Source organism: Phasianus colchicus, chromosome 4, assembly GCF_987193195.1.
Source record: "Phasianus colchicus chromosome 4, bPhaCol1.hap1.1, whole genome shotgun sequence".
Lineage (NCBI taxonomy): Eukaryota > Metazoa > Chordata > Aves > Galliformes > Phasianidae > Phasianus > Phasianus colchicus.
Window position 1 is genome coordinate 20,398,017 of NC_143439.1, and position 17,441 is coordinate 20,415,457.

Consider the following 17,441-nt stretch of genomic DNA (forward strand, 5'->3'; position numbering starts at 1 on the left):
CTGTGGTTTGTGCTGAGCAGATACTCTGCAGGTTTGTTGATGTTCCTACCTTGCCTTCAAATGCTACAGGCAGTTGTTAACATAACTTAATGTATTAGCCAACAGGTGCCCTGTGTATTCTCCTCTGCATGTGCAAAAATAATAAGCTGTTGGTCTGCTAAGGAACTCTGTTCTGCTGAGAAAACAACTAGTAAAGGAAACAGAGGGTAAATGTGGTCCCTTTCTGCCCTCCTGGGTCAAGGAGTCCTCCCTCTGCTCCATCTGGTGCTGCAAATTTTGATAGAGCAATTCAGATCCCATTCAAAATTCCCAGCTCTCATCCAATTAAGAGATATTAGTGGAAAACCCCTGCGGTAAATACCACAGGTGTTCTTTCATCTCTTTTCCGTATTCTCTTGGTTTTTGGTAGATTGGCTTTGCTGGTGGTAGGGAAGAGGAGCTTGGCAGAAAGTTATAATATGGTCAAGAATCTCTCATACACACCCATGGCAGAGAAAGCTGTGGCTTGTAGTAGTCGTTTGTTTCACTGAGGAATTCTTTTCCCATAACTACAGACTGACTGATTATTGATCAGTGAATGCTCTACATATAAGAAAAATTACATCCTGAGACTGTTCCCTGGCAGCTGGGCAAAACTCTTTACTAGGAATTGCACCTATGCATCTGAAGGCATAATTAAATTTTAGGTGTGCCTTTTGCTGAACTTGTTAAACAAGATTTCCATTACTTTTTTACCTAGAGGACAGACTCATGACAGAGTCTGTATTTATTTTGAGATACTCATCTAAACTGACACAATAGTGGTTACTCACCCTGTAGCATACAATGGCAAATCTTACAGTATTCTTTTACCCCCTGCCTCCAACTTGAAAGTACTGAATAAAATAATATTCATCATAAGCAGCATTTCTTTCATTACATTTTCTTCATTGGAAGAGGGTCTTATAATTTAAGAAAATATTAGCGGCAATAGCAAGAAGGCTCTGTGAGTCAAAGATGCGCTAGATGCATCATTTGTGTATAGCTCTCCCCCTGGTGATATCAGATGTTCTGAGAAAGCCCACAGCCCCATCATAAATACTAATAAACTAGTCCTAGTAAACCTCGATGCTTTCTGATTCAGAACATCTTGAAAAATGCTTCAGGACTTCTGGAGAAAGACTCCAGAAGATGTACTATGATGTACCCAGAAAAAAACTATACATATTTAGAGGTTTTACAGTAAGACTGTTGGGTCTTCTTTCTCTGAGACTGCCCATACTCATACAGATTCATTGTAAGGTGGATTTTTTTTCCTCAGGCAGAAAATATGCAACAGAGAACTCTTAAAATAGTAACATGGCAGTGACCTGTTTTTAGTACTTCCATGCTTATTTCTAGATCCATTGTACACGCTGTAATGAACATCATAATGAACATTCAGAAGTTTAGCAGAGAAAAGCTATCAATAACTGGCAGAAATGCATTTGCTCACATGCTGAATGCAACATTCAGCTAGCTAGGAGATGGGAAAAAACAAGTGCTGAGCCAGGGCCAGAGCTGTAGAGCACTTCACCTGCACTGGTGAGAGCTACTGGAGTGCATGAAAGGAGCTAGTGACCAGCCCAGAGCAGGCATGCTTTGGCCTCTTTGCTTAATGTTGTCTAAATAACAAAAAATATCTGCAGTGGCTTTGATGACTAATGCAGAGCTGCTATGGGTATGGATGGAAAAGGTGAAGACTCTGGGCTAGCTTTCTACTTGCAGAAGTTGCATTCAGTAACGGGATTGAAGCATATTGGAAAAGAGCACCAGGAAGCTCATAGTGTGTCTTTCCTAAGGGCTCTGCCATTACGATATTTACAAACACCAAGATGTATCATAGTAACAAGTATAAAATAGAACTATGATCTTTCTACTATCTTGTCTACCTCAGAAAGGTCAACCATTCTGTCTGGGAAGAAAAAAACCAAACAACCCTTCAGCATTTAGTAGGCTTTTGTAAAGCTGGGAGTAAGTTGTTTGATTCCAAAAGTAAAAATTGGAAGTGATTTATTAATAAACATGGGTTATTTTTGCTAGTTTAGCAGCTTTTTTAAGAAAGCTGTGTTTATCTTTGACAACTAGTCACTGTTGTATAGCCTGTCTTCCTCCACATACATGTTTTTCTGAGAGAACTTCAAGAGCACTGGAGCCTGTCAACAACAAATGGTCTGATTACGTACTTCCATTTTACAATAAATTGCTAACTTCTAGAAAAGAAACTGTTTTCAAGTAATTGGGAGTATAATACAAACTTCTTTGAAGAACTTCAAGGATAAGGAAAAGACAAATAGATTTTATTTTTTAATAAACACTTAATATATCCAGCAGTGCTTAAGAAAGTACATATGGAAAAGAAATGTGGACATCTGGCAATTGAGTGTAATGCCTGGTTTGCTAGAGGGACATTTCAGCTATGCATTTCTCTTTCAAGGCCTGTGCCAAAAATCAAGTCAGCCTTGCAGTGGCATTTACATTTTGTAGAAAGTGTGTCACTGGAAACTACTAAGCCACCTTTTTCCTAAACAGACCATCAATTCCCAACTGCAAAGCATTCGTTAGCGCCAGAGTGCAAGTGTTAATAAAGGAATAAAAGTGGAACTGTCAATAAGGAACCACACGTTCAAGCAGTGTTCTTTTATTGTAGCCAAAGTAAGCCAGTTTTGCACTTCCTTACCACTGAAATTACTTTCTGAGTCAGTTCGGCAAAGAAACAAACTTACGGTGCCGAAGAACACAGTTGCTTCTATCCTCAAGTCTCTGAATCACTTGCTTGCTCCTGCTAGCTAATAGTAACTATTTTTAGTTTATGGCGGAAACTTCTCTCATGGTGGCAATGATATTTCAAAACAATTTGGAAGCAAAATCGTCTGTGTGTGTGGCGTTGCGCAGAGGCTGCGCTCGGTGCACACGCCTTGCTGCTCGCTGCTGGCGCCAGCAGGCCGGGTCAGCCTCACGCAGGCCATGCGGCATTTGCTGGCTCTTTCCTCACTGCCCGTAAGACTTCTGGGGTCATGTTTGTAAACACTGGAACCACGTGCGTAAGCACGTGGTGAAGCATCAAAACCGGCCAGGGCGCCAGGCAGAGAGGCAAACCTTGGCGCCGGATCGATGTCGCTGAGCCGGCTTGCGCCAACTCTCTTGCGCCAACTCTCTGACCGGCACGCTGCCCTCGCGGCCACGTGGGATGGGCTGGCGGGTTGGCAGGAGGGCACAGCGGGAACCTTCTCCCTGTGTGTGGCACAGGTGGGCCCGTGCTAGCGTTGGTGGTGTCAAGGCACGTTCCTTTGCTCGGCGGTGAGCAAATGGCAGGGCTTTGAAACATTCTCACGGCAAACAAAACTCATTTCTGCCCTCAGTGAAACTGAGGGACCGGCGTAGTCCCTCAACACAATGCAAAACTATGGCTGTTAGGGAAGAGAATTGTATAGGGGCACGTTGCCAATGTTTCTGAAATGACTTCAAGGACAGATAACCGAGACGTCGTGTCTGTAATAGCTTTTTGCTGGCTTTGCACCAATGAAACTAAGACCGTGTTTCAGACATTTGGGGAAGTAACTCCTAAATTATTCCTGTTTATCAGCAGAGGTTGCACAAAGCCAGATATGGCCAGCACAAACAAAAGTCATGAGTCTTTCATTTCCTCTTCAGGAGAAATTAGCAGATACGGCTCCCAAAGCCTATGGAAAGTTTCATCTCACCCTGGCCGCACACTTCACGTGCTTGGAGTAGAACCAGGCAGGAGGGGCAACAGCCCGTGGCAGATGTCCCTCCCTCCTCTACCATTCTGTTTCAAGTGCAGCTGTAAGTCTTGTTTGCTTTGACCTTTGCTGGGAGAGCTGAGAATAGGACAAAGAGTTAAAGTGTTACCAGTCCCTGCTGAGTTTGCACTTCTCAGGCCGGCAAGCCAGCGGCGGCTGTGAGCGGGCAAGCGTGCAGCACGGCAGAGGGGGCCGGGAGGGAGCGAAACAAAAGGGGAAGAACAAATAGTGCACACCCTGAAACACAACAGGGGAACCGGTGTGGAAAAATGTCTGTCTTTGAAGAGAACAGGCTTTTCTGTTTGTTTCTCTCTGTGTGTTCTATCTGGTTATCTGAACTCAAGGTACAGTAGATACATGAGTCCTTGAACTCCGAACTCATGAGGAGAGAGGCAAAAAGTAAGTCAATACATTTCAGCTGAGCCTGGAAATAAGCATGCTTTGTCTCCGTGTGACCCAGCTATGGGAGGCCATTTAATACCACAACGCACAGCTGTCCAAACCTCTTTCTTGCTGAATGCCATTGGCCTGCAAAAACAAAGCAAAACCAAGCAGTCCTCTCCTAAGGATACTGCAACTGTAGGTTCAAACACCAGCTGCTCCAAGCACCTTGCATTTTGTCAAGACCTGTCCCTTCAGTCTGGAGGGAAAGGGGTCCCAGGCTCGTTAAGGGGAAAAAGAAAAGGCACCCATTCATTTCCTTTCTGAAACTCTGCCCTACTGTAAGCGTTACCCAATTCCTGAGCAATGTCTCTGGAAAGCAGAAAAGTACCTTCCTCGCTGTTGCATGTGCGTCTAGCTAGCGCTCTCCAGCGCTACTACTCTATCGAGCAATAAAGTTTCTATTTTTGACTCACTGTGGACAACCTTGCTCTAAAGCGTCGGACTGCACGTTGCCTAAACGTAAAACGAGCAAACCCAGAGGCACCAGTGGCCTCCGTCAGAGCTGCATCTTGCTGTGACTGGTGCAGGCGAGAAATGGGCTGGCACACGGTGCGCCGCGGCAGTGAGGCCCAGCCGTGTGGCACCCTCCAGCATGTCACAGTGTTTGTAAACACCGCCACCACGTGCGTGAGCCACGTGGGACCCGGCTGCCAAACCTCAAAACTGCCTGAGGATGAGAGAGAACTGGGAGGAGTGAGCAGGCAACCCCCTGTGCTACCTCCCCATCTTTCTGTGGGGCGGCGTGCCGCACGGCTGGATCTGTAAACATGGTGGGGAAAATCCATCTGTCCTTCATGGTCAACTGCTTCTGTCAGCATCCAAGGGAATGCTGCCGAGCTAAATTACCCATCGGATTTTATTTCCGAAAGCACTTCATCATGGCTCATATCATGAGTCTCTGAAGGCACTGAAATTCCCTGAGGCAGGCTCCTGGCTCGGCGTCCTATGGACCAAAATGGGGAGTCTGAGCTGTGGCTGCTCACGGCAAAGAACTCCCAATGACCAAAGGACAGCATTACGATTTACCATCTGCAATTCAAGTCTGCTGCATGAAAAGTTCCAAATGCTCCTAGGGTTGTGTCACCAACACAGGTCTGTGCAGAGAGGCTTTCTGGCAGCAAATTACATTTGTGTTTTGGTTTTTTTTTAATTCTTCTTTGAGCTCCTTTACCAAGTATGATGTCAGTGTGAGGGTTTGTGAACCCGGACGAGCCATTAGTTGATAAAGCAGATCAAAACGGGACCCGTGTGGTAGGTTGGGGCTGGCATATAGGACAGTTTGCAGATTGTGGGAAATCCTGCCTGAATGAATAGGAGGATCAAGGGTATTAAAGGTTAATGGGAGTTACTGGAGTACCTACTTACTGAAATGGCATTACACAACTCCGTCCCACACATTGCAATTAACCGACGCAACATACTATTTTTAATTATAAATTAGCTCATTGTGAGATTCTGCTTGTTTGTTTGGAAGTGCATGGAAACATCTGCAGCACCAGAGAGGCTGCTAACACCCTTCTCTGCACCTTTTCTCACTTCAGTCAGGGGTTTCATGGGTCAAAGCACAACAGAAAAGCAGTCCTCTTCACTGAGGAGATGAATGAAGTTCTCAAGGTACAATTTGCTGGGTTGTGCAGGACAAGTGCTGCTGCTTTAAAAGTTCTGAGGTTTGGCCAGCAAAACAAACAAACAAACCAACAGCAACAGAAGAAAAACACCAAAACTAAAAAACTGAATGTGTTGTCAATTAACAGAAAATGTTACTGAAAAACAGCTTCTGAAGAAAGTGAAAAGCCACTTGTTTCTGATTCAAGTTTCTGTTTCTTAGAATTGATACTTCTGTTATCTTAGTAAGCAGAGAAAACTATCTGTAAAGCTCTGAATGAGCAGGAAGGAGGGTATCATGGGTAGAGCACTGGGGCATAGGAGATACCGGTTCACTTCCCAGCTACACCACAGCTTTCCTGTATGTCTTTTAGGTTTTCTTCTAAAGTACTGAAATGAATGGCTCCAGCAGAGTTTGTACCACGTTTTGTGAGCTTTGGCTCTCAGTTGTTGCTTATTAATTCTACACACTTTCCCTTACTCCATGCATGTTTTGCCTTCTCATTAATACTACCCCAGCGAAAAGACTGCTGGGACTTCTCTTCATATGCGTGCACAGAGCAGGTAGCAATAGCAGCTTAGCTTTATTTACCGCAAATATTTAGGTTTTTGGAAGGCAGCTGTCTGCCTCTGCTTTGCTTTATAAACAAACGACATTCTGACATCCTGACATTCTGGTCCTCGTGCACTGCCAGGCTTCCTTTTTCTGTCACTGCCTCCTTCACCGAGTTAAGCCACTTTTGTTCCCTTTTGCTGCTTATGTTTGTACAGCCCTGAGCGCAGTGGGACTCTTGTTTCGTGGCTGGGATATGAGGTGCCTCCTAATGCGCAATAATTAATTTCACTCTATCCACTCTCCCTGTATTTAGAAGCATCAGATTTGCCATCGCAAATGCGACTCATGCTGCAGCTTGCCCAACAAAGCACCTCCAAGCAGCCAGTAGCAGTTGCTTCAAGAAAAAGCAGCTGTTCAGCAGGTAGTTACAGACTCACCCTTCCAGAAGCAAAACTTCTTTTCACCCCATCAATTAGGATATGTATTTTCTAGGAAACATGTTAACTTGCAAATGCTTTGGAAACTTTTATTTTTAAACAATAATAAATAAATAAATCCATCTCTATATGCACTTTCCCACCCATTTCCTTCCCCTTACCACCAAAAGGGCGAAAAGTACCCCCAGACTTTTTTTTTTCGGTTGCTACAGTGCAAGGAGATGCTCCTGCCACTCTATCTGCATAGGGCAACTGTTACAGCTCTGCAAAGCACAGGGGCTGCCATCAGTTCACAGGATCACAAGTCAGCTGACAGCACCGGGGGTGGGGGAAGAAAAAAGCCACCTGTACCTAACATGTTGTCAACTGCACAACATAAGCACAGTGGAAAATTGCATAAGAAGATGTATTTTCCCCTACCTAACCTCTTCCACTTCTCAGGCACTACATGTAATAATGGAGAGAAAGGAAATGCATCAGCATAGTTCTTATTCTTCCCACTTCTTTCTCGTACCTTCAAAAGGTTCTTCTGTGCAATAAGAAGAACTACGCAGAAGCGGAAAAGCTCAGGTCTAGACTTTTTTAAAAAGCACAAATGCTCCATGGAAAGGAGAGTGGCACAGAAACAGTGAAAAGCTGAAAGACCATTTTTCTCTTTTGTGCATTTTTCGTGTTTATAAATACCAAGAGTGCATTGCCCTCTTTGCTCACTGTTTTCAGTCGCTCCTGCAAACTAACTGTGTGAAATGTGGACTCACTAGCACTGATTTTTTTTCTCTCCAAAATGTCTGCCAGTTACAGGAAATACACAGGGGTTAAAAATCCAGCCTTTCCCAGTTGCTCACCTTGAAAGCAAAATGGAAAAGACAGCGAAGGAGCAGAGTGGGAATGAAAGGCTCATCTTTTAGAAATATAAATCAATAAACAAAACATGAGGATCTTTATTACACACATGCACCCCCACTTCCCCTAGTATCAGAGAAAAGAAGGTCCAATAAATCCTCCAGCTTTCATCTGTTCTCTTTCAGGGATGAACTGCACTCCTTTTTATTAAGCCATACTTTCACTTTAAGCTTCATGGTAATCTTTCATCTGTGTGAACTTTAGTGACTTTGGCAACACCAACTTTCCTGCAGCAGCTCATTCTCCTTGTTTTACCAGGTCAGTAATGCTGCTTTTGCACAGGAGGAAATATGCAGTCGTTCTTTTCTCCTTTCTGCTTACATAAGAGCAGAAGGAGTTGTATGTCCTTTGACAAGCATAAAAATTAGATAACTGCAAAGTACGTGACTTCAGACACAAGTGAAGGAGCACCGAGAGAACAAACAAGTTAAACAAAAATGAAACAAGTATCAGGAGTGCAAGGGTGAGTGCTGTGTGAACACTCGTGTATAGTGCAAAGGAACGAATAGGGAGGGAGGTGATTAAAGGACACTGAAGTTGAGGGCAAAACTCCAGTGTCAGCATCAGGAACAGGGGTAATGTTTGCCCTTTGATCCCTGTAACAGCACTAAAAGTGGCAAGAGGAGGAACAGGTAGTGCAAACTCAGAAATGCCTTTTTCATATATTTTCTTATCTGTTCTCAATTTTGGCTCGCTGCCTTCTGCTAGCACAGTGGCTGCAAGAGTGATGGCAACTGTGGATCAAAAAAGTCAGAGAAGAAAACAAAAGAAGGTGAAGAGTTTGGTGAAACAAAAGCACATCCTGGATGTGACACAAACCATTGTGCCCAGCGAAGAAGAGGACTGAAGAGAAAGAAACCAGTGGAGTGCAGTAACAAAATACGCTGATCATAATCAATGCTTGTGTGAAATGAAGCAACTCGTGCAAACATACAACTAATGTCAAAAGTTACATGTGTCACAAGTGCACTGGCCTTCAAACTCTGTTGTATGATAGTGAATGCCATGACTCATGTAGACAAATTCAGAATAAGGAAGAGACACTTGTACCAACCTCTCTGTATGGAAAAGAAACAGCTCTTGGGACACGTTTTGCAAAGGGAGTGATGCACTCTATACACCCTCCCAAGCGCTCGCTGCAAACCTGCACGAGGGAGTCTGAAAAACGTGCACAGGATGAGATACGGTGCACATGGCACAGGTGTGAGTAGTCTCCTCCGATCAGAACCTGTCTGACAGCTTCGGCTAGGTCTACAGGAGATGGCACCAGGAATATTGCCAGCTGGGTGCTTCTGGACAATGAGATGCATTTTTGTCTGTGCTTCCTGAAGCCATCTTGCAAGACGGCCCCGATAATTACCAACACTTTAAAACAAAAAAATCCCAGCAGATTGGTGGCATGATTCTACTGGTTGAGCAAGTGCCGAAATCTCCACTGAGCTTCTTAAGCCTAATGGAGATCTCAAACTTGCCTTGCAGTGGTGTTGGCTTTTGTAATAGTGACACCTCTTTGTGTCAACACATCTCATTAAGTAATAAAGACTTTCAGCTATTTGATTTTACTTACGAAATTAGTAGCATTCATGATTATTTCTTATTTATTTTTTTCAAGAGGAAAAAAAAAAGTGCTACTACTTGAGCAGGCAGGGAGTCATGCCTAATTAATGAAAAAATATATTAACAACTTACAGTGGGATTCATGTACCGCTAAGAGCTGTTTGTCACGAAAGCTTTTGGGACTGGATTCCTCATATGCTTCTGAAAAGGGAATGGGGAGGAATCATTTGAAACCTTTGTAACAGTTCCCTTAACCATGTCTTGTACTCTGGGTCAGCCCATTCCAACGCATTCAAGTGCAGGGGAAAACGGGGGCATTGGAGAAAGGAGCCAACGACCTAGAATGGAACACAGAGGCAGCAAGCCCAGCCAAAAAACCAGCTACAATGTTTTCTTAAACTCCACGTGCTGGATTTCTTCCCCTTGCTCCCATGAGGAGTGGGGACATTCCTAGAACTCCGGGCTGCGTCAGGGCAGCTGCCCAGGATGCTGGGACACTGTTTGTAAACACTCAGCCACGTGCGCGCGGCCGCGTGGAGCCATCGCCGACCTCAGCACCTACCCACTGCGTAGGCTGCCGCGTCACTGCACTGGCGCCAAATCCTTCCCCAACACGACAGGACTTGGAGCAGCTCGTGCCAGGACACTTGGAAGACAGAGCTTGGGCTCTTCATGCGTTATTAGAGGGAAGATTAAGCGGAAGAATTGCTTAAGTTTTAGTCACCAAAATGTAACATTCAAGATAACGTAGCTCATGAAAAGTAAAGAATGCAGAAATCGTTGGAATATGTTAGAGGTCAGAAGTGATGCTATGAAACACATGAGGGTATTTCATGTTGCTTAAGTTGCATCATCATAATTAACCAGAAAATGCCCAGGGTACTGCCCTGTACCTGTGGAAGGGGTTTCCAATGGGTACCTTGTGGTTATCGAGTTATTCTTGGTTATGTTAACTCACTGCTTTGCTCCCTGATCTGAGAGGAACATAAACACTTTTCCTAATACAACATGCTTTCTATGAAATCAGATTTCCCTTTTTGTTTCTTTTTTTACAACTAAGAAAAGAAAAAAAAACAAACAAAAATCACATTCTCATCCAGGACCATAGAGGCTTTTTCACAGTTCCATCTTGATAGCAAAGCTTGGAAAGTTTCTCTGGTAAATGGAATCATACAGACTGTGGAAGCACTTGCCTTTACCTCATCATGAAATTCTTAATTGTTTCAGCATTCAGATACATTTCTGAGGAAACAAGCCTTTTATATACTAGTAGCGGGAGAAACTATCTTAAAAGCCATGCTTTACTTGGTTAGGAAAACTCAGCATTTCCATCCTGTCTTGTTCAGTTCAAGTATAGGATAAGTCTGTTCTTCTACAGACTGCAACAGAAATGCTGCATGTATTTTATTTATTTATTTTTAGACAAGGTTGGCTTGTTGCTTGTTTCTAGAGGCACAAACACAACAAGAACTAGGTCAAACCGAAGCCTCAATGCTACAAGCCTTTATTTATTTGTGAGAATAATCCTACTGGAGTTTCTCATCATACGTATGCTATAAGGCAACAACACTCCAACTTGGCACACCCCCCGCCCCCCAGAAATGTGGGCTTAAAAGGAGAACCTGAGTTCTGTTTGGGTTGCTGAGATGATTCAGCTTTTTAGAAGGTGTTTGACAGAGATGAACAAGCATCCATGAAAAGAGAGCCAGCAATTTAAATCTTTAAGTTTTTTAATTGTGAACCTGTTCTTCAAAGCACAGCAACTCTTTTTGGTGCCACCAGATTTACAATCCTTTAGTATCAACAACTAGTGGTGCTTTCTGATGCTCTTAACAGACAGGACATTTTTGTTCCCTCGTTTCACGAGCACTGAGAGAGATGTGGCTGAAGTTAGCTGCTACTTATTCCTATGCTTCTAGTCTTGCTTTTCTCTACCTTCTGTCAGCCCCTGCTACATAGCATGAGACATACTCCCAGTACTCTAATCCAAACAACTTTTCAGGTCAGTCATCAGCTGTCCTTGGGATTAGTCCAGTTGATGCTGGAGCTTCACCGTTTTATTCCTTAACCCCTCCATCTCCGCCTCCACACACTGAGCAATTCCTTGAGAAATGGGTGGTTGTTTTTTTCCTCTCCATTTTTAAGAGGTTTGTCTGCCCTCAGGGAAGGCAGAAGTGATTTCCTTTCAATGGGTGACTGAGAAGATGATTACTCATGGTACTTTCCATTTCTAACACTTTATTGCCTAGGATATAGGGACAAGCTATGCAAATTGCACACGCAATCAGTGACGATCTGAAAGCATACCAGCTTGAACTGTGGCAACTTGTTACTAGTTACTTGTTCAGTGTTTAAAAGGATACATTTCCTACAGAATATCATTACATGAGTAAGAAGGTACTCACTGCCTTACGGAGAATGAGATGGGAAAAATGCTGCAAGTGTGATTGATTCATATAATTCCCTTTTTGGCTCTCAGCCATGATGCAGTCATATGCTTTATCTCTATTCAGACTACAGCTTTAAAAAAAAAATAAAACATGAATCATAGTACATCCCACTCCATTTCAGAACCAGCACGCTGCCTTTCAAAGTGATGTCACAATGCTCACTGCTGCTGGCTGACTGCCTTAGCAGCAATCTGAGAGCTGGACTAAACAAATACTGTATATTATTTGGCAAAATCATTTGTGGTTGTGTTCCCCAGCACTGTTTCCAAGATAACCACCAACTCTACTTGAAACTTGGCAACTTTGTCCCACCGCATTCAGGCTCCAGTTGTGAAGCTGGCTCACAGAGGCTGTTACCACGCTTCCAGCTCCCGTGCGGTGCTCCACGAGCGAGGCAGGAGGCTCACCCTGATAAGCCAGGTCTGACAGCTCCTTTGAAATTCCACCATGAAAAGCAGACAACGCGAAAACCACCACCTCTTGTTTCTACAGGAGCCCAATGCCTACAAGTTGGAACGAAACGGAGCAGGTGATTTAAAGCTCAGCCACGCTCTGTAAGAAGCACTCTGCTGGGTCGGTAACATCACCGCAACCCAAACTCCACAATTTTTTCAACATCCAAACAGCAGATTTGTTCCAAAGCATGGGTTTTTTCCTTTAGAGCCACTTGGCCATTGCTAACCTAGAAAAGAACCATATGGGACACCGCATCCCAGCACATCTGAAACACGCAGGATAAGAGAATGGTCCCTTCTGGTGCCGGCAGCAGCCAGAGAGCCTCCTGACTCTGCATGCAGAAACCCAAACATTCACAGCCTCCCACTTCTGTCACCCAACGCAGCGCTGGTGCCAGCACGAGACCTTGGAAGTCTGTCCGTCATAATACAGCTCCTCAGTGGGCACACTGTTTGTGTTCTTTAAACAACACACAATTGACACACCAAAGTCTAGGACCATGCACTCTACATCAAAACAATGCCAGTCTCCCTGGCAAAAAGCCAGGAACCAGTGATGCCAAAGCCCCAGTTAAAAACCTTACCACGAGCGGTGATAGCTCAGCAAACTCAGGAGCCCCAGTGCCAACTGTTCAACTTTTTCTTCTTTTGGGTACTTGTTAACACATTCTCATCAGGCAACGCTTGACTGGTTTCTGGGGTCCCTGGAAGCATTTGCAAAGCTTCTCAGCATCACTCCCCAGAACAATACAGAACTATTCCCTATGAAACGTGACTTCTGAGTTCTTCATTTTGGTGAGCAGCAGCTTAGTCCCACTACCTCAACACTCAACTTTTTACATCTTTGCCCTCCCTTTCTTCTCTTCCCAACACCAGATTTAAATCCCTCCCAGACTCACTGGTAGGGCTCACACTGTGCTTTCCACAGCACTAAGGAAAGGAGTCAGAATAATGCCCCACAGTGATCTATTTACATTGGTTCCAAAGGGCTTTTTCTACGGGAAGAATTGCAAGACACCTATATTCATTTTTAGTGCTAACAGCAACAGATCAGACAGACCAGGAGCCCTTGCCTGGCTGGATTTACCAGCATTTTGGGGACAGAACAGAAATAAGCACAATGCAAACAAAAAAACTTCTGAGCGGAATGAGAAACACACAAAACTGTCTTTAACACAGATGTAGCAAAATAGCATCGATGTTTTGTATGGAGTTTTATTTGAGTCTTTAGAAAAGCACCAACTACTCAGCACCAGAGAACCGGAGCCTGGGAGGTGTTGGAGGGCAGCACAGCTCGGTGCCGCCTGTCTGAGAGGGAAAGAGCTGAAAGAGGCAGTGTTCTGCACCACAGTCTATCAAAACCTGTTGCACGACTGCTCTTAGTCATCACGCGCAAATGGTGAACCGTATATAAACAGCACAGGCTTACCTTGACGCGGAGGGGTGAGAGGAGGCAGGTTTTGAGGCAACGAGGAAAAGAAAAACCCCTAGAAACCCGAAACGCGCACACCAAGAACGCGAGGCGTTTGGGAAAAGCGGGGGCAGCCCGAAGGACGGGAGCTAAGGCGGCCATCGCGCGCCGCTCAGGCAAATCGCCCCGGCTCCCGGAGATAAGGAGGGATGATTTACAGCCCCGGAGCGCGGGGCTCTCCCGGCTGGACGCCCGCGGCCACCCCGAGCGCGTCCCGTCCCGCACGCACCTCACAGCCGCGGGGAAAGCGGCCACCCGCTGAGGATACGCGCACCCCCGCCGCAGCGAGGCAGCCTGCCGTCAGCCCGCGAGCGGCACGGCCCCGTCAGCCGGCAAACGACCCCCGCTGACCTGCTTTCACCGGGGCAGCCTCTCCTCCGCTCCGAAACTCCTCAGTGCCGCGTTACGAGCGCCACGGGGAGCGCGGCGCGGCGCCGCTCTCACTGCCGCCCGCGTGCGTGGAAACAGCGCGTGTGAGCGGCGCGGTGCGGCGCGCTGCCCCTCGCATCGCCCTCCCGAAAGGGAAACCGCCCCGCACTGGGGCAAGCGGCTCTGCCCCAATCTCGGGCGCCGCTGCGAGGGCGGCCGCGGGGCACCGCGCTGTCACCCGGCGGTGGAAGGGCTGAGCGAGGGGGGCACGGCCCCGCGCGCGGAGGTTGCACGGAGGGAGGAAAAAAAAAAAGGAAAAAAAAAAGACAAACAGAAAAGGGAAAGAAAAAAGGGAAGGCCCGACGGCCAGCCTCATGCACTCCCGCACGCACACGCACACTCACACGCTCCTCTCGCCCCCGGCCCCGGTTTCGTTTCCCCTGCCCTCCGCCGCCCCCCCGGCCCCGCTCCCCCCTCCTCTTCTCGTCCCCGCGGGGCTGCGCCCGCCTTTGTGTCCGCCGGGGCCGGGAAGCGGCACAAAGCCGGCCCCGACGCCCCCCCGCCGGCAGCCCGCAGCCCCCGAGCCGCGCCGATCCCCCGGGGGCAGCGCCGCCCCGCGCCCCCCGCTCACACAAAAGGCGGGGACGGCGCGGCGGGCCGAAGCCGGGACCCGGCGGGGCGGAGTGGGGGGCCCCGCCGCTTCTGTCAGCCGTCAGCCATGTTGGGGGGCCGCGGCGCCCACCCACCCGCGGGCGCGCGGCGCGACCCCCGCCGCTCCCCCCCGCCCTTCCCGGGGAGCCGCGGGGCAGCCGGCGAGAGCCGCCGGCGGCGGGGGTGCCGCTCTGACCTCCGCCGCGTCCCTCAGCCTTGCCGACATCCAGCACGCACAGCCGGGCGCCGCGCTCCCCGCTCCTACAGGGCCGCCATCTTGCTTCCTTCTGCTCCTTGACGAAAGCGGCCGGGCCCCCGCATCAATATGCACGCGGCGCCCTGACGTCGGCGCCCGCCCCGCGCGCCGCGCCGCCCCGCGCCGCACCCCCGCGCCCCGACCCCGCGCGGCCCGAGCGCCCCCGGCCCCCGCCCGCCCCGCGCCGCCGCTGTGGAGCCGCTCTGCGCTTTTCTCTGAAACGCCTTTTGCTGCCTTTTCTTCTTTTTCTTTTTCTTTCTTCCCCTCTCCTCGTTTTTTTCCTTCTTTTTTCCCTCTTTTCCCCATAAATCAGCAGTAAATCCCCTCCCCCCCCGCCCCCCGTTTCCTCCAGAGGAAAGCCCTGTGCCCTGAACTCACGTGCGGGCACCCTGCAGCGCTGCTGCTGAACCCCGCGCCCCCGACTGACATCCACACCAGATTTTTCCCTCTGGGAGAGCCCCGCCAAAGGACAACAGTCCCACCAATACCCCCCTGCAAGTAAGAGGTGCCCCCTAAAATGCCGCCTCGGTGTCCCCACGCCCACCTGCAGCAGCCCTCCCCACGTTGGTGTCGTGGGGGTGATTGGGGCCTTTGGGGCGCTCTGGGGGCTTTCTGGGGGCTGGCTGTTTCCCCCCTCTTCCCTCCCCCCCCATCCCCCCCGGGGAAGTGGAGCGCCAGCCGTGCAGTGAGGCGTGAGGGTGTCACGTCCCGTTGGTCCTTTACAGTTCACAGAGGGCACAGTGCTTTTTAGGAAGCCCGAGTTCTCGCAAAGCGCCGTGCTTTCCGCGTTGTGGGCTTGCTGCTGGGGTTGGTTCTGCTTCAGTTACTGTGAGCAGGCAGATGCCCCCCGGCCGCGCCGCGCTCGCACTCCATGCCCCCATTCTCATGGCACCGGGAGAGGAGCTGACCAGCTCTTCTGTCCCGTATCGCAGTGCGTGGGGCTCTGAGACAAAGCCCACTGCGTTGGCTCCCGTGCGGCTGCCCTCAGCAGCTCAAAGCCGTGCCAAAAGTCTGGACCGTTTCTTTTGGGAACAACGCAGAGACTGAGGAAGGTCTCTCCCAGATTTGCCACAGGCTTCTGTGCATCTTTGCAGCGCTCTTCCGAGCGCTGCCAGCTCTGTAAGCCCACGTGTGCAGGGAGGGTCAGTCGCTGCCCTGCTGCAAGGTGCAGCTCAGCAGGATGTGGTCCCGTCCCTTCTCATCCCTGCAGCGTTTGCTCTGCTGGGCAATGCCTCGCTGCTCTGTCCCGGCTCTGTTGCTTGAGGGAACCCACGCGTCCGCGCCCTGCGTGTAGGAGGGTGGGAGACACGTGCGTTTCTGCAGTGCTTCCTGTTGTAGGGTGGTGTGCTGCTCTGTGTTTTGCCTTCTCTCTCTTACTTTTGCAGCTTCCCCTGCCCTGTTCTGGGGGCAGCCTGGTTCTCCTGAGGAGCAGTCTCAGTCAGCTTTCTGGTCTCAGTCACCTTTCTTCCAGAAGGAGCCAGAGGCTGCTCAATGCAAAGGGTTCTCAACAGTATGCACAGATCCTGGCTGCCGCTCAGGGCTGAAGCCGGCTCTCCCTGCTCCTGCTGTCAGACAGCCTGCAGTGGTCTTCAGGGCCACTCCATTTCGTGCCTCTGAATGCCACCTGTGGCCAACAGTCACATCAGTGATCTGCTTTAGGAAATTTTCCCTTCCCGTCCCACATTGCTGTGCTTTCCCATTAGTAAATAAGACCACTAATACCCTTATCGGCAGAGGGATTTAGAAAAGATAAACAGATTTGGTTCTATTTCTTTCAGAAACCGTGCCAGAGGTATGGAAAATAAACAGGAAGCACTGAGAGTCCTGGCAGAGCTGCGGAGCAGGATGTGAATGAGTGAGTGGCACTGCAGGGTTGTGGGGGACAGTGCAGGTGGGGAGGGCATGGCCTGCTTGGGGAAAGTGAGCAAAGCCAGCAGGGCACAGCGAGCAGATGGGGTGCCAGAGCGGTCCCAAGTGGAGAATGGATGGACAATAAAAGCTGGGGTACCATGTGCAGGGTACAGGAGAGAGATGTGCCTCTTACTGGGCTGTACGCAAACAGCTATGGGCAGTATTCCCATCATTTCTGTTACAGGATGCTGAGAAATGGGCTGAACCTGAGCTATTAAATACATTTTAAAGCATGACAGGCTGTAAACTGAGGAGCAGCTTTGGTTTACAGAGGTGGCAGTCCAGCAAAAGCAAGCTTCAGAAGTATGTAAAATGTCTTCAATATAATAAAAATACATGTGTGTGGAGAAAGATGAAATAAGTAAGATTGCAACAGGCAATGCACAGGGAGGCGGTGGCCCTCTGTAACTGCTGGGAGGCTGTGGCTGTGTGGGGGCACGTCTAGGTGACAGTGACAGGTTGGAGCAGACTGCCATCATTTCCTGGCCATTTTTCTGGGCTCAGAAATACTTGCCTACCCCTGAGAGATGCAGAGAAGTTTCACCTATTTATAATTTCAAGGCAGGGAAGGTTTAGAATGGGGGGTCAGTAGAG

General features: G+C 48.4%; 1 protein-coding gene across 1 annotated transcript in view; it reads right to left on the reverse strand.

Annotated features, from left to right (window-relative positions):
• Nucleotides 1-14,986, reverse strand: part of TET2 (tet methylcytosine dioxygenase 2) — a 70,284-nt gene extending 55,298 nt beyond the window's left edge. The window contains exon 1 of the mRNA XM_031607624.2: nucleotides 14,877-14,986. Coding sequence (XP_031463484.2) covers nucleotides 14,877-14,906 — 30 coding nt within the window. The 5' untranslated portion in view covers nucleotides 14,907-14,986. The remainder of the gene's footprint in view (nucleotides 1-14,876) is intronic.
• Between the last annotated feature and the right edge of the window lie 2,455 nt (nucleotides 14,987-17,441).